This window comes from Plectropomus leopardus, chromosome 16 (genome assembly GCF_008729295.1).
Source record: "Plectropomus leopardus isolate mb chromosome 16, YSFRI_Pleo_2.0, whole genome shotgun sequence".
Classification (NCBI taxonomy): Eukaryota; Metazoa; Chordata; class Actinopteri; order Perciformes; family Serranidae; genus Plectropomus; species Plectropomus leopardus.
The window spans coordinates 14228473-14252827 of record NC_056478.1 but is presented as its reverse complement, the minus strand read 5'-3'; the positions used below and the strand labels follow the sequence as shown (position 1 = coordinate 14252827).

The window sequence follows — 24355 nt, the reverse complement described above, 5'->3', positions numbered from 1 at the left end:
TCTGGTGGGCTTGTTCGAGTGGCGGGACCTGCCGTAGGCTGCGTAAGCTGAATGTAGGCACATTGCCAACAGGGATAAGAGAAAGCTCCACAGCAGGGTCTCTGTGCCATTCTCTTCACAAAATATCTGTGTGTCTCTCTTTCTGAGAAGACTCTGTGTCTGTCTCTGAGAAACTGGCAGGTGTAACAGTCTGGCAGCCTCTTTAGAGCACCCCAGGGCCCTGGCCAGGAGTCAGGTGCTTGTCGGTTAAGGTAGTCCCCACATCCCAGCACCAGACAGTTAATTACCTCTCAGACACCTGACCATGTCCATTACCACCAAGGAATTATCATTACTGCTTTGAGCTGAGCTTAAAGTCCCTCTTCAGGCACATTTTACAATGCTCACACTAATGTTTGTTTAATGTGGTTTTCCCACATAATACTTTTAAAAACTACTAAAAAAGACATCTAGTTTTCCTTACAGAGAAATTTGCTTGCAGTTAGTTTTGCTCTCTGCTTTCTCTTCTTGCGTTTGGTTTACTGGTGAAAAAGCATCAAGATGGCTAGCACTGGGGTTAGAGGAAACATTTAAGTAGGAATAGCTGCTGCTGGAGCAGCTATGTGACCCACACGGCAGCTACATGACTCGCTGATCAGTCCACAATCAGCTCCTTTCCATCTTGAAGCAGGAACCCTGAAGAAAATGCTAAGTTAGCATTCAGCCAGATATGAAGTGTTAGGTTAAAAGCGAAATGGTTAAGGTTAGGATTAGTGTCAGGAGGTTACATTTCATTACTTACAAGCTAAGTCATGTCTTCATGTATAATGAACAAAGTAAATGGATAAAGTTAATTACCTATATTTGACCTCATTTATAGTCACTGCAAGTCATTATGTAGCAGAGTTCAACTAACCGTTGCATTAGTGGATTTGTCTTGTGGTCGTGGTGTGCATGGTTCATAGTAGGCGTGTCGTGTACAGTAAAAATAAAATGTGGCTGCAGCGTACACCTCTTGACACATCGGATAGATTTAGCCAGACTGAGACTCACAAAGAGTCTGTTCTGCAGCAAAATCGTTGTCTGGCTGATGTATCAGAAGGGTAACCTCAGTTAGCATCTTATATTTATATTGTTTGTTAGCATGTAGGCTAACTGTTATTGGCCTACACAGTATTAGTGTTTGTGTTAGTGTGTTTTTTTTGGTAGAAAGTGAAAGAAGCTCCAGTTTACATCCAAAAACTGCACTGTCTACCATGTTCGCTGTCAAGACTATCACTCCGTTAATGCTAACTCTGCTCGCTGTGCTGTGTCGAAGTCTGTTCCCTCTGAGACATCAGACGTGTAAAGCTGCAGGCACGCCCCTACAAACCACGAGCATCACCCGCGGCCTGCCTTTGTGGTGCACAATTATGAGGCGGTAATGTAGCAGTAATTCACATACATGAAGATGTGGTTCACCTTATAAGTAATGAGATGTAACTCTTAACAGTACCCTAACTGCCTGTCTTTTAAGAACATGTGTAAAAGCTTGCTAAATGCTAACCAAGCATTTTCTTAAGGACTTGCACTTCCAGGCCGAGGGGCGGAGGGGGCAGATTGTGGACATTTGGTGGACAACTCAGATTTTAGGGAATTTCACAGACATCCTCTCCCTGAGTAGAGAAATGTGTAAACACCTCTCAAGTGACACATTTTGCACAGATACAAGTCAGGGTTAAGGTAAGACTTAATAGGGGACATAAACAGAAGAAAAAAAACACATTTTTGAGTGGAGACTATAAATAGTGATACTACACTCATAAAGTGCAGAATTAATTTGACTCCTACTCTTTTTATTTAGTGCGGGTAGTTCACATGAAACTGAAGATATTAATCAACAGCAGTCACATAAAGAGAAAGTTCAGAGTGTCAAAGACCATTAAGAGGGTACTCGAAGAGATAATTTTTCAAAAAGCATTTCAAAGGAGGAAAGTAAAGGAGTTTTTATGTGTTTTTTTTCTTTAGAAGTTTCTAGTGTGCCCTTTAGGATGAGAGGACACGTCATAGAGTATATAGCAGTGAAGGAGAGAAGAACACAGAGGCGGAGCATGTTTTATTTATTATTGACTCGGTGAGGAATGTGGAACAATGTTTCCACATGGCTGACCTCCAGGAGGGCCAACGTGGGAGGGGCGGGGGCATCCATTGTGTCACGCTTAATTGGTGGTGTACGTTACAATGGCAGGGGCAGAATGATAGTAAGTGTGAAACAAATACAGTGAATAAACGGAGACCAGAGAGAGAAAATAAAGAGACACAGCGATGAAGAAAGGCACAGACTTTTGCTTGTGTGCGGCTGTACTTTACCAAATGTGTGTGTGTGTGTGTGAGGAGGCTGAAGCTGTGGTGTGTGTAAGTGATGTGCTGACTGCACAGATGGTGGAGTGGTCCCTGCTGCGCTACTGTCATCGACTCAGCTCTGAGAGGGAGGGGGTGTGTGTGGGTGTGTGTACATTTTCTGTGGGTGGGTACGGAGGAGCTATGTAAAAACCAACACATTTCAGCTGTACTGTCCTCATCGGTGATTGCCTCCCTGGGTCAACCCCCTCCTTCTACCCACGCATTTGGAATTAGTAATGGCTCGGTCTAATTACTGCTTTTGATGATGTAAAGTGAGATCTTGGGAGCCGGAAAGAAAATCTTTTGGCCATATAGAGAATGGCCATATGGATGTCAGCTACTCATCAACTATTGTATCAGAAGTAGAAAACAAAAAGAAGTCTGGGATTGTCCATTTTTTTCCCCTCCTGTCACTTTCACACTCTCCTTCCTTTGTGTTTGTGTTAAATAGTCACAGTCCTGTTGTCTTTGTCTGTGTATTCCCACAGGAGTTCTTGAGTGACAGAGAGCATGGCCAGGCCAGGCTGAGTACAGTAGGAGCCAGTGGGGAGCTGCTGATGGCTGTGGTGTCCAAAGACAGAGTGGAGGGAATCAAGGCCAAGGTGGTGAACGCCCGCGAAGACTGGAAGAGTCTGATGAATAACCTGCAGATGAGGGAGGATGCACTCAAGGTTGGTTAACATACATTTTTGTTTGGATGCTGCTTTTTTGGTTAAGGTCTCCCCTGAAAAAGACAATGAAGATCCTAGAGAGATATACAATTAAATAAACGGTAAAGGAATGCTTCACCACCCAAATGAGCATTTGTGAATCAAATACATATTTGACATTACCTTGAATTTATAAAGGATTTTTTTTCTTGTGTACATCCATGGTATGAACGTAAATTCCAAACAGCAAAACCATATCAAAATATCAGTTTACCAACTCTTACACAACTATAATCCAGTCCAATGCTCAGTGCTTCCCAAACAGACAGTCCTTTTGCGACAGGGAACTGAGCTGAGAGTGAAACTCACCTGTGCTCTCTTCAAAGCCAGAATACATTTTCAGTGGTAATTTTAACCTCACTGTTACCGTTTGACTTTGGTATTTTTAAGTGTTAGTTTGGATTCACCAATGTCACACAAAAACACAGAAATCACAGATAGAGACAGTGGTAGACCAGTGGCTCACGTGTTCAGGGGTAAAATTGCTGTTTTTGTCAATGAGGTCTGGCTTTGCAAAGAGCATTAATGAATATCACGTTCAGTTCAATTTTACATACTAATGTTTTCAGAAAAATGTACGTGTTAAGGAAAAATCGAGCATTAAATGCAGCCAAATGACTGTTTTTGGAGTCATCATTGACAGTAGAGGCATGCGAGCAAAAAGTTTTTTACACTAATTCAGTGCAACAAAGAGTGAGTAACTGATAGAGAAATGACCATTTTGGGGTTGAGGTATTACTTTAATTGCATGGTTTAGATGTTTAAATGAATGCAAATACTCCCTGGTATTTGGATACAGTACGTATTTGTTTTCATGTTGTGTACCATTTTTGTGGTATATTATTGTCTAAGGACAGATTTGAGTATACACAGAGATATCTTTTTGGATTTGATATGCATTTTAGTTCTGATGTGAGAGTATAATGAATAAATAATTAAATTTAACTTCACCCAGTAAACTGAGATGTGTCCATAATGGCAGATATATTTAGTATGAGAACATCTCTTTGTTTTTGACAAGATAATTTCGCATTTCCAGAACCTGCAGTCCCAGATGACGGAGTTTGAGGCCAGTGCTGAGCCTCTGCAGGACTGGCTGAACAGCACAGAGGTCAGAGTTCAGGAGAGCAGTGCTCGGCTACATGACCTTCCAGCCAAGAAACAGGAGCTCAGCAAACTACAGGTATTGTGGAGTCCATAGTAATGCTCCTTACACAGTTACGACTGACTCAGTTTTGTCTGAGGTTCTTTAATCAGCATATTTCTAATTCCTAAAAGCTGAATATCACAGCTTTCTTCAAATTACCTTACTCCTATTATTCTTGTGGTTATTCATTGGTCCCTCTAAGCTTTTACAGCGTTTTATTGCGACTCCTTGAGCAATATGTTTCCAAAATATAGGATCCATTTCCTGTTTAATTGCATTATGTCATCCTGAGAGCGCGCCTTTTATATTTCTCTTCTCTGCCGCTATTACTGACGCGCTCTCATTTCCCCCCTTCACTCAAGTAAACCCTGCCGTTACACCATGAATTGAATATTAAGTAGATTTTCCAAGGATACTAAATAGTTGTAGCTCTCCATCAGATATGCATCCCTAAAGTCCAATCTCAAATCAGCTGGGAAAAGAGAGGGTACCTAATTACATTTGTCGAGCACCACCGGATCAAAATAGAGCAGCGTCTTGACACAATAGTCAGAGGAAAAGTCCAGAAATCTAATTAATTCTCCTTCTGTCACAGCTGAAGCGCTGCGTGGCTAAAAGGCCCTTTTCAGGATGCGATAACAGACTCTGCCGTGTCTGGCAGAGACAAAAAAGGAAGAGAGGCACGGAGCCTTAAAAAGATAAAATTGACAATAGAGAAAAAAATATATCAAGCCCATCTCAAAGCTCTGCCCTTATCGTTGTTGCTATTTTTGTATTTACTCTGTCGCCCACTCCTCATCGCCTTTTGTCTGGCCCCTGCAAGCAATTACATTTCTTCCCCCAGCACCTCAAGTACAATTCAAAACATGCGGGCTTCAGTGTCTGAACCTGTGTTGGCAAAATCCTCTTTACCTTTTCACATATATACCCCCCTCCTTGGCAGTTTTTTTTTATCAGGCATGTCTCCTTCTGTGGTGTCTAACCGGATAACAGCATTTAAATATGAACATCAAAAGAAAATACTGCTGATGCTGTTGTTTTTTTATGATGTTCTTTCCTGCTGTCTTTATCCATGTATTTTGATGTGCTCTTGTTGCTCTGTCTTTTCTTGTGACATGTTAACCCAACCCTGTATCCCTCCTCTGTGCCTTTCTTACCTCCCTTCTCTGTCATTGCTTTCATGTTTTCTGTCATTTCATTTTCCCCTCGACCCCGGTGCTTACGCGCAACCATCCTCTCCAATGTGCTCCGTTTCTTCTCCCTCCCAACTGTGCTTACCCACATCCTATTGCTCCTTCACCTTTTATTTCTTCATTTCCATCTCCTCCTACTCATGTTTCATACTGGCCCAGTGTGTTCTGGAGGAAATGTCTGGTCGGGAGGCAGAGCTGGGCAGGCTCAGGGAAAGAGCTCATCGTCTCTGGGAGGGACAAGCAGCCGGCAAGGGCTTCGTCCACCGTGTATCCCAGCTGTCGGCACAGTACCTAGCCCTCAGCAATTTAACCAAGGTAACACTGCCCCCACCCTGTGCCCATCTCTTGTTCTGGGTCCTGTGTGTAAGATTTAGGTGGATACATTGGCAGAAAATTGAATAATATAATAAGTATGTTTTCTTTAGTCTCTAATCACTTGAAAGTAAGACTCATTGCGTTTTATCTATGGAGATTGCCATGTTACTCTGCCATGTTGCCATGGTAACCCAGAACAGACAAACCAAACACTGCCTCTAGTTTTTACATTTTCACATAGTTATAAGTCCATCTGCAATGAGCAGCACTGGAGTTTTAAATTGTGAAACTGCTTTGTTCAGTGTTTTTATAGATTTAAATCACAGTGTCTGTTTGTTTTTGAGAGGAGGAGACCTCTGCTGTAATTTGGCTCATGTTAAAACCTCAGAAATGAGATGAGTACACATTAAGTTTTCAGAGAAAAAAAGGTGATTGCACATTGCAGGAGCTGGACTAAGAGCCCATCTGCAACTTGCCTTACAGCGTAGCAGAAAAACTGCTTTGTAATGTTTGTAACAACTTTAATGACCTGGTCTGTTTGTCTTCAAAAGGCTGAGACCTCTGTGTATGATAAAGCCCGTGGTAAAATAACACTGAAGTTTCAGCTGGTAAAAATCTGTAATCCTCACCGCTGGACACCACTAAATCTCCCTAAATCTTCCACACTGCTCCTTTAATGTATCTGTGCTTCTGTCTGAAAATTGCTGCAGCATGCTGAAATCTGCCTCGCTTGATTCATGTACTATGTAAGCTAAAAGCTCCGGAGCCCTCTGTCCAGCCATGTTGTTTACTGTTCTCTGTTATTTGCTGTGTCATGCATAAATCCCCAGTTGCACATCAGTCATGGTAGCTGTAATCAGCTAGCCTAGAGTTAAAATATTCTACCTAAGAAAGTCACGGTGTGCACAGTAATTTACCTGAGCACAATAATCTATCTTTCACCCCCAAAAGGTCTTCGTGGCTGCAGCCTCATCAACATGAAAAAAGGCAAAGCCTGCGGTGCTTACCTTTTATCCACTGAAGCACTTCTAAAATGCCAGAGCTGAAATGTGTCAGTGCCTGAGAATCTGACCTTTTTTAAAGCTCTCATTAGATCGGTCACACTCTTATGATTAATTTGATACAGCGTAGAACAAAACATCACATAGACCACAAAGCACCGTTCTCTTACCTCAGGACAGTGAGAGTGCCCCAACAATGATGAATGAGATTTATTTACTTTGCCGGCGAGCTAGTGGAGAGCTATTTTTAGGTCTTCTTCCCCGCTAGACATGGAAACAGGAATGAAATCATTTAAAATTGCCACTTGTAGATTGTTATTGTAGCTCTGCTTCTCTCTCTCCACTCTACAGTTACTCAGATGTTAAAGATTTATAAGTGATGACTGCGAACAAAATGCTTTGTGTTTGTGCTGTATTGTGTGGGTGGGATTGTCTCCTCAGTGAGAAAAAAATAGGAGCGTTATCTCCAATACAAACAGAAATACAATACAAAACAGTCTTGTTTTCCGTTTTTAACTCAGTGCTAACCTGTTTCTGAGCCATAATTAAAGAGTGTGTTTACAGTCCTGTGGTCTGATCTCTAAAGGACAAGGCCTCCAGGATTGAACGTATTGTAGGGGAGCACCGCCTCTTCTCTCAGGGCCTTAAGGAGCTCCAGGATTGGGTGTGTGAAGCTCAGAGGGTCCTCAACATCTGCATCTCCACCACCACTGACAAGAGCGTGTTGGAGGACCGGATGTTACAGCTGGAAGTAAGGACAGATAAGACGGGTGTGGGATCACTGAAAGAAAAAATTCAGAGAGTGACTCTTGGTTAATTTTATACTCAAAATAACTCTCAGTGTTTCCCCAACAGTACATTTACTCGAATGTACAGCATTATGCTGACATTTCCAGTGATTGTAGGAAAGTAGCAGTTCTCAGAATGGAAAAAAAACAGCCCAGTTGCTAGAAGAAAGTAAACAACAACAAGTAAACAATTTAATATATATATGATAGAGAAAGGGACTTTGTTTTTAAAGTATTTAAAAAGTTAACACAGCATATTATTTAGTGATTAATTATTAGTAGCATTCTTTCTTATTAATAATAATAATCATATAGATCAGTATAGTACAATAATAGTTGATATGTGTTTATTTGAAGAATAAGCAAAGAATAACTATACCAGTTCAGCATATTTTTTCACTTGATACAAAGATTAGCACTACAACAGCATCTTCACATGGAGGAAATATTTTTTAGGATGGTGCATCAGACCAAATGATGTCATAGGATCCATGCTGAAAATGCGATCATCACCAAACTATGTTGCATTCCTTTAATAGTGTGGAAACAAAAAACAATATTTATTACTTTTATTTTACGTCTGTTCATTCATGTCTGTCTGCAGGCCTTACTGGCTGCCCGTCAGGAGAGGGAGATCCAGCTAAAGATGCTTCTGACGCGGGGAGAAGCAGTGCAGAGGAACACTTCAGCAGAGGGGGTCCCAGTGATTCGCAAACAGATCCAGGACCTAAAAGACTCATGGGACTCATTGCTCTCTGCCTCCATTCAGTGTAAAAGGTTGTGATCATGAACCAATCAATCTGTCAGTCAGTTGATAAATAGGACAGGGAACTGTCTAGTTTCACTTGATTGATTTCAGTTGGTTGAAAGGTTACAGAGACAATTAGATTTAAATGCATGTGTATGTTGTGCATGCTTTTGTGTTTTATTTGTTCCCTTTGTGTTGACATTGTTATGTTGATGTAACAGCCAGCTGGAGGGCGCTTTGTCGCAGTGGACCAGCTATCAGGAGGACGTGGGTCAGTTTGTGCTGTGGATGGACCGGGTTGAGGAGACACTCAGCTGCTCAGACAGACAGTACTCTGAGATGAGAGACAAGACCGCTAACCTGGGAAAGACCAAGGTATCACATCTTGCTAATGATAGCTAGCTATGTATTTTTCTGTTGCTTGTTTGTTCAGCTTTTTTCTCTGAAAACTAAAGAACCTGATGTCCAGTAACAATGAAAATCATTCATCCAGTTCATCCAGTTAAAATATATAATGAAAATGGACAAGATCTAAAAAAAAATGTATAGTGGCTTAAAACTAAATAAAAAGTCAAATTATGAAAGCTTCTGACAAACCACCACAACCCTAATGCAAACACAAAGGGATATGAGGCCACTGACTGGCGACCAGAAGACACAGACCCTGTCCTTGATCTCTTTGGGTTTGAACATTGTTGGAAACATTTGGTACAGAATTTAACAAATATATAACATTGGCGTTGTACTTTTTCATAAATTTCCATGCAAAAAAATCACATACCATAAAATGTCAGACTGTATTTTGTAAACTTGTTTATAGCATTAAGATTAAACTCTACAAAACATTTGCTAAGAAAAGGAGCATGACTGTGACACTGTAAGGCTTGTGTCTTGCTTTTTTTAGGAAAACGTTTACACTTTTGTAGCAGCTGCTATGTTTTTCTAACCCACCCCCCACATTTTTACATATTTTTATATCTTTATATTTCTTTTTAATTAAATGCACTACTATCTGCTCATACAGTTAATGTACTATACTGAGTGTATGTATGCATGTGCTCTTATTTCATTCCAGCTCCTTTATGAGGAAGTACTGAGTCACAGCAGTCCTCTGGAGACCATCGCCACAAAGGGGTCCAATATGGCTGAACACTACACTACCCAGCAGGAGGTGCAGCAGCTGCAGTGTAGATACAACGCCCTCAAAGAAAAGGCCAAGGTGCTTTGAGCACACACAACATACGCTTTCATTTTTTCCCTCTGCAGCCATTTGAAAAATAAATGATCATTTCGCACATTTCTCTCTGAACGCCTGCAACATGTTGTTTCATAAATCTCAATTATAATCCCACAAATTAATAGAGTATGACCTGTATGTTGAATAATTTTGTAGCTCATTTCAGATTCACTCCACGTGATTCACGTTCTTGTTTGCAGCTTTAGAGACAAAGGCATTATCAATAGCTTCAGAGTATATTACATACAGTTTTGTTGCTCAGATATGATGTAAACATGTAGTTCAGTTTCAAACAATTAAAGTCAGTAATCAGGAGATTCCACTGTCCACTGCTCCTGTGATGTTGAATGGATATACCTCATCTTTCCAGTAATGTTTCCAACCTGTTGTCTTACAGAATGCAGTCAGCAAGGCCAAAGGGCTGGTGCTTGTCCATCAGGAATATCAAAGGGGGTTACATGTGTTTGAGGACTGGCTGGAGCAGGAACAAGCTTCTCTGGCCTCTTTGTCCCATCCAGAGGGAAACGTCGACACACTAGAGACGACACTGCAGCAGCTACAGGTATTAAAACAGTGGAGTTTTGTGCATAATTGAATTATAATGAACAGAGAGCGTAAAGCTCCCTTGCATTACTATGCAGTTTCATACACATAACTGTCATCAAAGCTCAAGCAGAATTTTCTAACAAAGCCTTGGACACACTTGACTTTTGGTAACTAAACCACCTTAATTCTTCAATCAGACTCTTTCTTTGTTCTTCCCTTTTTAATTCACTCACAGCTCCTGCAGGAGCGCTGCTCAAATGGCCAGTCTTTGCTCTCCGCTGTGCTGACCAGCAGAGAGAGAGTAATCCCCTGGGGTATACCTCAGATTGAGGACCGAGCACTGGATACCGCTCAGCGGGAGTGGGGGGCCTACCAGGGCCGTCTGGAGGAGACTCAGACCCAACTGCGCTCCACATTGACCAGACTGAGACAGATGGGCCAAAGGTTCCTTAGTCTAGCTCAGTGGCTGGAGGAGATGGAGAAGGTGGCAAACGTCAGACGTCATCGAAGGTCAGACAGAGGCACCAAGGAGACGCAGCTGAAGAAACTCAAGGTGAGAGAGAGACAGTGAAAGAGCTTCGAAGTCCATATAAGGTGTGCTCTGTTTTGATTCCAGTTTGGAAAAGGGGGCTATGAATGCATTTAAGCAACCTTAAAAAAACAATAACAGTTTAACTGTGCACTTTATTTAGAATATGATTATCATTTTACTTTGCCATTAGACAACGGGAAACTGAACCGACAGTTAAATGTATCTATGCTCTCTTTGAAGCCAGACTACATTAACAAAAAATATAATTTTACCTTGCAGAACATGGGAGTTGCTGGTCTACTGTTGCCTAGATCAGTTAGTAAGTTTGTGTAATTGTGTGACTCAGATCCCCAAAGTCACACAATAACACAAACATAATAAGTGATTGAAGCAGCGGTAGACTAGCAGCTACCGTTTTCAGCTAGCTTAAATGATTGTTTTTGTCACAGAAGTCTGGTGGTTTTGAAGAGTGCAATCTATCGGCTTCAGTTCTCAGTTGGAAAAGGTTGTCTGAAGGCAAAATAAAACAGTGAAAATATTCTACATATAGCATACACACAGGGTGACAACTGAATTTTAAGGTGGATAAAATACGTTTTGCTGCTGCCCCCATCCACAGCAGTATTTATTTATTTATTTATTGGTTTAAAATACAGAGACAATGCACATTAATGAATATTACTGTAAATAATATTAGTTAGTTAGTTGGCTAACTTTCAACTGTAGTCTCTGGGGTAGGTGACATGACCACTACAATAATTAAAATGCATTAAAAACAGTACTCTACCTACTTATAAGATGCATTGCATACAATACATTACAATACAATACATTACAGCACATGCAATAAAATACAAATGTTTCAGAGAAAATGGCCACACACTTGACCATCTATGAACAGTGCAGTGCTTAGCTTCTGTGCCAGTACTCCTGCCTGCTTCTTCAAACTGATGTAGTGACCGACACATACTGCAGGTGATACACTGACTTCATACAGTCCCTCTTGTGTCATAGTTCATAATGGTACATTCATAATGGTAATGTATTCTTATTGTATTGTAAACACTTTTTCCTGCTTATTTATTGGTATTTTTCTTTCTTTCCTTATTAATATTATTCCCTCTTTTAATATTTACTGCAGATATCCTTTTTTCTTTCATTGGTATGCGCATACCGTAACAAATAACATCAGTCAGCTCTAACATTAGGTTATGCTGTAGACCACACAGTTATTTTAATTTAATATTTTAGACAACATGAACAATACCAACTAGCTCACCCTTTTTTAAATACTAAGTGCAGGCCCCAAGTAGCAAAGAAGTTATTTAGTCCTTTAAAGAAACTAAAATTGACTCTGCAAATCTACATTGTTAAAACTCAGCCACATCAATATCCAAGCCAATAATACAGTTGTGCCTTTCAAAATAAAAGTTATGAAGCATCACAGGGCATTTTGGGGCACTATACAGTAGATGACTTTCCCTACTAATGCATACACTCAACTCACAACATGCTTTTGGAGAAAAACAGCAGGCGACGCCTGGGCCGCCTCCCTTGGAGCACGCTTCCTGCCAGTGTCAGGATGTCAGACAGTCTCAGTATTTTTCCTTCCCCACATTTAGAGGGATGCGCGCACGCACACGCACACACACACACACACACACACACACACACGCACACACACAGACAGACACCTTGACCTTATATCTTGTTTGTGATTTCACTGGCTATTTTCTTGTTTCTTTTTCACCCGTTTGCCCTTTTATGTCATTAAAAAAAACATAATTTACAGTTATGTCCTGAATATTTTTGACTGGATTTCACAAACATGATGCTAATTATACATTTCTCTGTGTCCCCTCTGAACAGGGGTGCCTTGAGGCAGTGCTTGCACGGCAGGGAGAAGTCGATGGCCTCTCCTCTCTGGCCCAGCAGGTTCTGGAGGAAACCTACATCAGCAGTCGTATCAGTGTTACTGCCACCCAGCTCACTGCCCGCTACCATTCCCTGCTGCTCAACATACAGGTGAGGCACTTTCTACTGTCTGCTGTTCAATTATTCATATATCATATCTTTACTCTGTTGAGTTTCGCAAATGCTCATTTGTTATTTTCAACAAGAATAAGTTCTTACCAAATAAGTTTTATTATGTTAAATTGTAAGGAGGACCTACTTTATCTGGTAAAGCACTTCATCATCAAGAGGTATGGAGTGAAGTGTAGGAGGAGAAGTGTAATTTTCTTTGCAGCAAGATAAAGAGTTACAAGGTTCCCATTTATGTGCTGGCGAGATATTTAGTCCATAAAGAAGCAGCTGCTGCTGCCATGGTTCAGGTTTGTGATCACAGAGATTTGGTGAACATCATTGAAGTGAAGTGCAAGTGAGCTATGTGATAGGCGATGGAAATTTAATTCCAAGCAAAGTTTTTATTAAATTTTTATTCTCTCCCTGTTAAGTTCCTTTAGACTTTAGCTTGTCTTTTTGATCTTCCTCAGTACTCGCACCCCTTTATTTTACTGGCCAAAGCCAGGCTGCTATCAGCAGACGTTCAACACAGTGAATTTAGCACGGCAGAGCAAAATCTTTGTGTGTTCAGCTTGATTGCAACCGCTTCATACCTCTACAGTTGTGTTCAAAATTGCTTCTGCTCTGCCGCCCTCCCCTCACTGAAATGACTTGAGGCAGCAAGTTACCGTGCGGCAGTGTGAAAGCAGCTTAGACTGTTTGTTGGGTTAGAAATATCTGTAGATAACAGTCTACTAATCATCTATTCAGCCTTCTCTTATGCCAACAACCCACTCCTTCAATTATTTCAAAACAACTGAAACTTACCAATGTAAATGTATTTGCGTGACTTTATCTCTTGAAAAAGTTTAGCATTTCGAAGTCACTGTGACATCAGCTGTCACACCTAACCCCTGTAGAACCCACGCTAAACAATACTAATTTAATTATGACTGTATATTAGGGTTGTAAATTGCTTCAGGTGGTCACGAAGTCCAGACACACTACAATATTTAAAGGTGTACTATACAGGTTTTTTCAAGGGAGTAGCGAGTATTCTGCAGAGCCTCTGCCCTCTGCCTGTATTTTTTTTTTTTTTTTTATACTTTCTCCTTATTTTGCTATATTAAAAAAAACATAGCAACCAGGTGCCAAACTGTAAGCTGCAAACATCCAAGAGAAAGCAATGAAAATAGTGAACACAGCACAACAAAAAACCCAACAAAAAACCCTGCAAATATAGCAAGGCATAGCTAACGGGCAAAGCTTGGGTTGGCTTTCACATTCACTAGCGAATCTGTTTACAAACAGCAACCAACAATTTCTGTGTTGTATACCTTTAAATTTCTGTCCACCAGAAAAAAAATCCTGGACAATACCTACCTGTCTTCATGGGTTAAAACATAAAGCCTTAATGGGTTTGGTTTAGGTGTAATCCCTTTTATGTTCCACTGTCTCAGTGATGAATAAAGTAAATGTGAGGCTGTGTGTGTATTGCCGTTGGGGTTTCCGCCCGCAGTGGGCTTCTCACACATGGTTATCTCTCACCATGGAATATGCTCCAGTGAGAGTTTGGACTTTGTTTCTGTAACACCCCATTGAAGTAGCTTTGAGAGTTTTGCCTGTGAGCCCAGCTTGTGTTGCTCTGTATACTCAGATCCAGCCTCTCTATTTGTCTGCTCCTCTGGGGGGGACTAAAGGAAAATCAATGGGGCTCCTCTGGTCTGGGGCTAAGGCTGTAATTAAACGCTACACAAGGCAATCTCACACCCGGCACCAGGAGTGGAAAAGCTTTGCCTGCGCTACATTGATTTTTACACCTTCAGTAACACGTCTGAGTTTTTGTGCATGTGTGTGCATCTCCCTCACTCCCTCACTTTGTTCCTCTGTCTCCGTTATACCCACACCCCTTCCTTCCACTCTCAGAATTGACTCAAGCATGAATAAACTTCCAGTCATGGCGGCACATACGTATGCAGACACATGACATCCCTCTCATACCAAGGATGCCTGTAATTATACTGTGTGAAGTGGGGGCCATATGGGTTTGAGGTGGGAAGCTGTTACCTCTGTCTAGTCAGAAAAGGTGTGCACTCAGCACTATCCGTTAATTGGAGCTTCTCACCACAGGATTTGCAAGTTGAGTGAATAATGTGTCAAACCTGCAAGAAACCCTCTCCGTCCTCATGGTGTTATTGACTCAAAATCTCAGTCAAGTGGATAATGCATCAAAAAACATAAAAGCCCTCTTCACCTTGTAGTGAAGCTATTGACATTCGGCACATGAATGAGGGGGAGAGAAACGGATATTTTCTGTTTTGATGGTTGATCAGAGAGCTTTTGGTCCTTGGTGGCCAAAGTAAGACAGCTGAGGCACAGGTCTCACAGGCTAAAAGAAAGAGATAAAGATCATGTTTCCTGAATATTTCCCCTGACCAAATACAGTCTTACCAACAATTTTATCCTATGAAACGAAATGGCAGCAGTTGTTAAAGTGATTGTAATTCAACTCTATGTTCATACTAATAAATTTGGAAAAAAAATCCCTCCCAACACTATTTTGCAAGGGCACTGTTTCTGCATCCTGGACTTGATGCTGCTCAAGGTGACTGTGATTGGTTTTTAAGTATTACAAACAATCCAGGTCATTTTTTTCCCCCTTAGCGTAGAATTATGATGGATATAGCCATTTCTCCAGCACTGAAACAATGCTAGATGGGTCTGGCTATGCAATACTAGTCTGTATTATACAGTAATTATTGCATTTATATCATATTTAGTTAGTTCATCCATGTCTTATATAGTGTTTTTGTAAAGCTTCATTGGTTCCCATAAAAGCCGCTATATAAATCCAAGATATTATTATTATTATTATTATTATTACTATCCTTTAAAAAAATCTATATTTGCCAAACTTTACTCCTGATCTTCCATCCATTCATATTTCAGGACACCATCAAGCAGCTTCAGGAGGAGCTGAAGAGCATCGAAGAGGCAGAAAACCTTTGTGTGTCCTTCACTGACTGGCTCAGCTCCACTCAGAAAAGCTTCTCAGCATTAACTGACAGTTCTGAACCTCTGGACCGGGTCGCCATGGAGAAGAAAATGAAAAAACTAGAGGTATTGATTTATTTACATAAATCTGTTCTGTACTCGTGTGGTTAGACGGTGTCACAGTCACAACCAGTGAGGCATTTAGATCCAAGGTGCAGTACGGTGCTTAATACACTGCCCTGAACAGGTTGCAATAAATCAGCCCAGACATTGGGTATTACCACAGCAAACTGATGAGTTAGCAAGACTCCTGTTACTAGTGGAGAATTTGAGCAGAAACTCATATGAGTTCAATATCCAAGCCAGCAAAAATGTCCTTGTGCAATCTTGTTTTCTGCCAAGCAACATACGGTACCTGTTAAAAACATCAAGTGTACAGATTTCTTTGGCAGCCATAATATGCTTGGCCAGTAAAATATGCATGACGCTTTCAAAGCATTCAGTGTACCTATAATATTTGGATAGAGCTCTACAAACTGTTTTTGCATAATTGTAACAGTTTGTCTTAGTCCACGTTTTGTCAAATGGACATTGGAGTAAAGTAGCCCTGCTCCAACATGCACAGACTGCAATAAAAAGAAAATAACCACCATCGTTTACCTGGCATAGTTCATATCGAGTGTGTAGAAAATTGGAATAGTTTGTGTGTATCGATCGGCTCTTTATGAAGACAAAGCGGGTGCCGCTTTAGAGGAAGCGTGGTAGCAGGGAAAGACCTCCCACTGTGAAGTAGAGGATGAAGAAGCGCCGGTGTCAGGATCCTGCTGGCACAGACACTGTAATTGATGCAGTGCCCTTACCGCTTCACATCACACACACACACACACACACACACACACACACACACACGCACACACGCACACACACATTTCTGCCCACTAACACTCGCTTCATTCTACAAAACCTATCCAGAGCACAAACTAACAAGCTGCAGCAAACTATCCAACCTATGAATCCTCCGTGATTTCACCCATTTTTTCACTATCTTTCTCTATATATCACTACATCTCGTCTCTCTTTGTCCTCTTCACACACACACAGATCCAGATTTACAGACACACACGTAGACGTTTACAATACATCATCTGGTGTGGGCTTTGCAGTAATCCCTGTCTGGGATCGATGCTCTGTCTCTGCATAGGGACTGAGGACATGCTGTCACCACATGTGTCCTTCCAGCACTGCAGATAATATGCGAGTGCTCCATCACTTACTCATCCTCCCGTAGTGAGAGCTGCAGAGCTTTTCAGTGAGCTGGGATGATTATGCATTGACACAAAGACCAGTAGTCAATAGCTGTGTCAAGGGCCATTAGCTGGATTTAGGCTTCATTTGATTCTGAGTTGTAACTGTAAAAGTATGAGTCATATCGCTGTGTTGGCCCCTGTTAGCTAGAAATGTGCTGTAACTTTTTTTCTAATTTAAGTTTAAGTTAATCAGACATCATATGAGGAAAGATACAGACGATTCAACCTAATACAATCATCTTAAAAAAAAACCAAAAAAAAAACCAACAAAAACAACCAAACAACAGCAACAACATACTACATATAGTGTCCCTTTGATTAATTAAAGAAAGTAAACTAAAATAAATATATGAGACTTCCTACCCTAACACATTACAGGCACCTATTTCCACCATTTCTATATTTTAAAAGATGTACCCAAACATGATCAAATTTACCATTGCTATCAAAGGTGCTGTAACTCCATTAAGATCTTGGAAAATTAAAGTTTAATGTACCTTAGTAAGACATACATTTCAGAAGCCATCATTTTTCACCGTAATTTGGGCAATTTTGATGGTTGGGTATTTTAAAGGTCTAAGGTGTAAAAAGTCAGATTTCCATGCTTTGTTTTTTTTAAAAATTATTATTATAAAGCTGGTAATCTTTATAAACATATTCTGCATATTTATTCATTATCTGTAGGCTATGGGACAAGATTTTGGTCTGAGAAGTGTTCTGGTTTCCATTTGTAGTTTGTTTGTGGTCTGAATAGTATTGATCAAGTTTGAATGGCAGGTAATCAGTTTGTGTGGACAGCCAAAACGTTTTGGCCAAAATGTAATAGAGCCCACTGGCTATCATCTAACAACATGTGACATTCAAATCATACAATTCCTAATTTTTCACACTTAACCTGACTCGGTCCCCATCAAGTGTATCTTAACACTTTGATTTATTTTTTTAAAAATATATCAGTTGTTATATATTTAGTTATATAGAGTTCTTTCTTTCATGGTTTTCTTCAAAAAGCATCCTCAACTTACCTGCTCCAACAAAAATTGTATACATGGCAAAATGCTAAAAAGAAAAGGGTTTGGCTTCCTAATTAAGCGCCCCGCGCCTCAGTCTCCTTCCATATTTATAATTTCGCTGGCATTTATTTAATGTTCAAGGTCATTTTTTCTCCAGGTCCCTGTGCTTTCTTAAGCAGACACACAAGGTTTTTTCCCTAAAAGATACATTTAAACAAGCCCATGTTTATTTTTTTATTTGTTATTTATCATTACGAATACCACTAAAATAGATAAAATTGTTCTTTCAACATACCATTATACAACAGTTAGGATGATATCTTATAAAAATGCGCACACAAAGGAATTAGTGCCCCATGAATGAACGTTACATAATTAAAGTAAAGTTACATAGGTTAGGTTAAGGAACAGAAACATAGTTCGGCATCTTTAGGTTTATGAAAGTGAAGTTTCATGCTTTAGATTAGGTCCCGATTACATGGGTTATACATTAATTGTGGTGCATTACTTTTCCTAGGTATGTGTACAAACAGTACATGAGAACAACCTGGTTACTTTACAGCTCTGGCTAAATCATTATAACAAGACTTCTGCCTTTGCAGATACTATATGATGTTTCTGTGCTGCAGTGCAATCATACTGCACATTCAACACTAAGAGACATTGGTAGTAGAGCTAACTGCTGCTCACAGGGTCACCTTAGTGATGTCTTCCCTCGGTTAGTAGATTATTTAACTGATGAACATGGTTGTCAGTGCCACAGAAGATGTAGTTCAGTAGATAATAGAGCCTGCGAGCTGATGCAGAATAAGGAACAGAGTCATTTACAGAGAGTGCACAAGACACTTGACATAGATAATTGGGGCTGACATGCCTCAAGATAGTTTAGAGCATAAAGGGCACACTGTGTTCAGGACCTCATATATAATGTTCACCAGAATGTACTGTCTACTACTGTATCAAAGCATTAGTACTACTCAATGATTTGAGAATAAACAGGTTTCCAGACTTCCATCAGTGACTTATTTCATCCAAAGACAGATTGTGAGACCATTGAATACTATTTTGTCCTTGTCAGAACATTAAGGTGCTTTTTTTTCCTCAGCAATATCTTTATTCATTTTTCAATTAGCCTCATAATAACGAAGAAGAAACTGTGTTCTCATCCAAAAAAATATTAAAAAGCCAAGAGATTTTTTTCCAACAATAAAATAAGGCCATTTATTTTAAATATGACAAAATGATAAAAAGCTATAATAATAGTTTATAAAAATTATAATTGATAGTGATGATTTAAAAAAACAAGATTTAAATAAAAATTAAGATCATTTGGAGGTTTGAATGGTTCAACGGACAGTTGTGGATGTAAATGTACTATTTTGACCAAACCAGATTCTGGAGAAGTGTGTATAAAGTGCTAATCTTGCAAGTTTGACTCAACATGTGGACCACCAGTAGTGCCGCTAAGAAGGAGAGCAGATGTTTCAATGTGAAGTGAAAATAATGAGCCATATGGAACTAAATCTTCTGCAAATAGCAATTACTGCCTTCCTTGTTGAGGTCCAGTTAATCAGATAGAATGGTTTGGAATTGGGATACATTGAGTGTTTTCTATTAAGGTCAAAAGGCAGGGACATCACCATTGTGTCTGAAATGATGAAAATGCCTGGAGCTTCATATTTAGCAGCAAACATGGACGTGTGTGCACAGACACAGGTCTTGTTATATTTTATTATCAGCTGCAGTAGCTGGAGGTCTGGGGTTGTTGCAGTGTGAAGCTACTCTCCACTCAAGCAATAATAGACTGATGATGAAAGCTAGATGGCGTCCCATCGAGTGAAGGTCTGTGTGTGTGTGGTGTGTTGTGGTTGCCCTGGAAACCCCCGCAGCTACTGCTGCCTGTTAAGGGTCCTTATAATTGGGTCCTCCTTTCATATTATTCACTGTGGTTTCTCCACAACATGACCTCCAAATCTACTCCACATCTCACCGTGCAGGTGTCAGCCTACCTGATGGGTTCAAAGCCTTTCAAACACATTGCCAGGCTGGTCTGGGTGGCACTGGAGGTGAAGGAGAAAGAAATCAGTGATATTATGTTTGAATGTTGACCTCAAAGTCATGGAAGCTATGATAGTAGGATTCCCTAACCTTGAGTACATATATGCTGCGGGTTTGGTTCATCAGAACACAGAAGCAGTATTTTTCTCTAACTCTGCAGTGTGTAAAAACACCCTGATTGAAGGTCATTCAGTATAAAGTAATGGTAATAACAGTGTAGCAGCATCCATGCTGAGTTGTATTTCTGCTCTCTCTGTCACCCAGACTCTCCAGTCAGAGCTCCAACACGGTCACAGTTTCCTGAAATCATTGAGGGAGCGGGCCGAGCAGGCAGCAGGCTTCCTGGACGAGGCTGGAGCTGAGAGTTTGGGAGCTGAGGTAGAGGCTCGCCTTGCCCAGTTGGAGGAGCTGGCAGGTTGCTTGAGGCAGGAGCACAGTTTTCTACAGCGGGCCTTACTGCTAGCTAAGGAGTTCCAGGACCGTTATAAGGCTCAGGCCCAGTGGCTGGTGGAGACCCGGGCTCTGCTGAGCTCCCCTGTGGAGCCCAAGGCTGAACTGTACCAACGAAGAGCACTGCTTGCTAAACACAAGGTAAAGTAGCAACGATGTCCTATCTCAACCTTCTGTCTGTACTGTATTTAATTGAAATCATGAGTATAATATGTACATTTGCACTGGTGGATAGCAGCAAGACTTAACTGAACACTATTAGCTAAATAGACTAACATATACAGTATATATAATATATATATATATATATATATATATATATATAACATATATACACACACACACACATAAATAGACTATATATATATACTCTCCATAACTGCAGACAATTGTACTGTGAATACCATTGCTTTTAACCAATACAAAAGTCCAATCCATTGGTTGGAAATTAGCTAAAAAATGTAAAAAAAAAAAACACAACAAAAAAACAAGAAAAAAAACACTGTGTAATCCTTTAATATTAAGCAGTGATCCAATACGACAGTAGAAACTCCATAAACCATACTCACATGCACTTAGGTACTGTACCCTCATTCTACCACACCGCCGCACATTTGCCAGTTACTCCAATTATTTGCTCCTATCAAACCAGTGATGAAGAACACAAGGAGCAAATGCCAGAAGGTGAATTTTCCTTAAACAAAATTAGGACTGGAATGTTAACTGCATGCCAAATGAATCCGTGCAAACAAGCCCAAATTGTCTCCAAAGTTACCACATGACTGGTTGCAATGCCTACTAGCATGCTAGCAATGTAGCACTCAAACAGCTATTTTATAAATGGAGTTAAGAGCAGTGCTCACTCCTCATAAAATGCACAGGTAAAAACATCAAAAAACTGTATCTGTCAGCATGTTAGCGAGTTGTTTACTACAGAGCCTGTTTTTAAACAGTTATCTTGACTTAACCTGTTGAACTGACTTTAGCAGTTTAGAAAACAGACACTGGGCTGTTCAGCTGTTATTTCGCTCATGTGAACTAACCACACGGACACATAGCCTCATTCTCAGACTCACTGCTGTGAACTGCTGCAGAATGACTATAGGGGAAACTTGGTTATTTGGCATTATTTTTAGCCTGGTCTGGCCAGGTCTGTACAATTGTTGGTGAAACTCTGCTAAAGACACATGTCATCTGTCTGTGTCCCCAGGCTCTCTTGCAGATGGTTCAGTCCCATGATGGATCCATCAGGTCAGTGGTGGAGAAAGGAGATGCTCTGCTGGCCTCCGTCCACTACCCCTCCATCAGAGACAAAATGAACAGAATGCAAAGAGACTACACTGAACTCTGTCATACTGCTACGGTGAGAACCTGTGCTCAGATTAAACTATTTTTGATAGAGTGGAGAAAGTAAATGCTCTTTTCATTCAGGGGCAGATGAATTGAAACAAAGGATATGACCCCTTCATACACTTGTTGATTATATGCAACTGTTAAGTAATACAGAAAATTCCTTTTTTAAAACAGATATTAAGTCTTTAGAATAAATCTGACATTGATAAAGAGCATGTAACTGTTTCAGGAAGGTGTTTGTAGCCAGTATAACTTGAATGTGTTTTTACTCACACTATATGCATTGTGCTGTCCAGGCCCATGTGGAGAATCTGGAAGGCCAGGTGAAGGAACAGGAAGCGTACCACAGCGAGCTCCAGGAAGTGGAGCGCTGGCTGCTCCAGATGTCCAGCAGGATGGTGACTCCTGATCCCACTGTGGGTGGCAGCCTGGAGGCAGCCACTCAACAGCTGGCCAGACACAAGGTAACCAATCACATCTCTTGATTTTTGGCTGTTGTTTCCACAGTATATAGCATACAATACAGCTTGAGCGTTGAGTCTTGATTAAAATGTGCTCAATTTTTCCTAGTTTGTTCCTCAAGAAAATCTATATTCAAGATAAAATACAATTACTTTCATAAAAATGACTTAAGTATAACTAAAAATTACTATTTCAAAAACCCACCCACCCAGTATCTAAATGATAAAATACTCAAAGTACAAATTATTTTCCATTTTAATATTTTTAGGGTATACATACTATAACTCAAATGTTGTTTGTGGAAATATGTTCATCTTTGCTCTATAAAGTTTGCTACAATGACCGTTAATGTAATGAGTGCTCTCTGGCACAACCTGGACAGTTAGTAAATTCATCAGAGTGCTTTGGGATTATAGTTTAGTACTGTTGGTTTAATCAGAGCACCACACTATCGGAGCTACAGAGTGCCAAACACAATGATTGTGCTTAATTTAACAATTGTTCATTCATATCGAAATAAATGCTCTTTTTCTTAGAAAAACTGGGTTCTCATTTTAGTGAAGGAAGTCAGATTGCGAAGGTACGCTTTAATTATTCTCCCAATTGTAACGATGGTATAAATGGCAAATGTAGTAAAGTAAAAAGCAGATTACTGGTTCAAAAATATAATCAAAAAAAGAAACATGAAATCGATGCTTTCTCTAAATAAACTAATATCTCACCGAAGTGCATTTCTTGTAGCAGGTTTCTACCAACCTCTGTATTTGCTTAATTATTGGATTCAAGGTGTCATCTGAGTGTTGGTGTAATTAAAATGAATGAACACCAGTTAAATTTAGTATAGTTACCTTTGTTGAGGAGATCTTTAGGTATCCCTAACTGCATGATTTAGCTGTTACTGTTTTGTTTAATAATTATTACTAACCCAACCCTGGGAAGCTTAAATCATACAATATGGTTATAAATTATTAATCATTAGTATCAGTTCTGCTGCTGACTTTACCAATGTTATTAGTGCCTGATATCCACAGTTTTCTCAGTTTTACACAGCTGTTCACAGTTACAATAACATGGGATAAAATTAATTAACAGAAACAATACATTTGTGGAAAAATTATGTGAGTTAACATAATGGTTTAATCCATAATCCATGAAAATCTTCTTTCAAGTTCATCCATTCAGGCCAGTCTAATGTCACGAGACCTCACTGTGTGGTACCAGTCTGCTCTGACCTCCTGTGTCATTGACGGGTGGACAGACGCTGTAATACGCCTCCACTGGAGACTCTTTCCAACATGATCCTACATTGTAACTTTGTCCTCCACAGGCCATCATGGAGGAAATAGCGGGCTTCGAGGATCGCTTGGCAGGGCTGAAGGAGCGAGGAGACCACCTGGTACAAGGCTGCAGTGACCGCGTGCAGAGCAGGCTGAGACAGCAGGTCCAAGCTCACCAGCAAGGCACCAGAGACAGCTACTCTGCCATCTGTAGCACAGCGCAGAGAGTGAGTGAGGAGGAGGAGATGTAAAGAGGGAGGGAGGGGATGCGGGGGGGGGGCTGAGATGTATTTTGTATTAATATAAGTAGTGAAATGGTTCTCACACATTTATAATGTACGACATGTTAGACATATCGGTGCATTGGATGCGTGCACATTTGCAAATGCAACCACACATGTATACACAGACACACACACACACACATTCTACATATTGGTGCTATTAATATTCCAACAGCCTAGCATCCTCTTAATCCTAACCCATTCTGACACTTAAACCCATCTCTCAAGACAGCCCTTTAGTGCCAGTGTAGAGGGCACGACCAATTAAGGCTGCCAAAGTACAGCTCAAAAGCAGCCATACTCAGACAGACCCCACCAGCCAAAATCACTAACTCAATCTCCCCATATTAATCTCTGTATATCCCCTGTCAACTCCACTTTTTCATGCCTGTGCCAAAAATGGTCACACACCACTATTCAGTAGATCTGGCGAGCCCTCTACTCCAGGCCCACTCTGTCATTTTGGCAACCTCTACTCTGTCATCATAGCTCACCTCCCAAGACACCACCTCCACCAGCGCTCGCACATCCAATCTGGCATTGTGTGATCCAGCCACACTTTACCACTACACTGC

The 24355-nt window shown here is 40.5% G+C and overlaps 1 protein-coding gene across 1 annotated transcript in view; it reads left to right on the top strand.

Annotated features, from left to right (window-relative positions):
* Window positions 1-24355, top strand: part of syne1a (spectrin repeat containing, nuclear envelope 1a) — a 187184-nt gene that overhangs the window by 76543 nt on the left and 86286 nt on the right. Inside the window, 15 exon segments of the mRNA XM_042503721.1 lie at window positions 2850-3032; window positions 4111-4254; window positions 5571-5726; window positions 7314-7478; window positions 8120-8292; window positions 8485-8638; window positions 9339-9482; window positions 9898-10062; window positions 10282-10599; window positions 12448-12603; window positions 15532-15702; window positions 20219-20545; window positions 21615-21767; window positions 22054-22221; window positions 23547-23723. Coding sequence (XP_042359655.1) covers window positions 2850-3032; window positions 4111-4254; window positions 5571-5726; window positions 7314-7478; window positions 8120-8292; window positions 8485-8638; window positions 9339-9482; window positions 9898-10062; window positions 10282-10599; window positions 12448-12603; window positions 15532-15702; window positions 20219-20545; window positions 21615-21767; window positions 22054-22221; window positions 23547-23723 — 2754 coding nt within the window.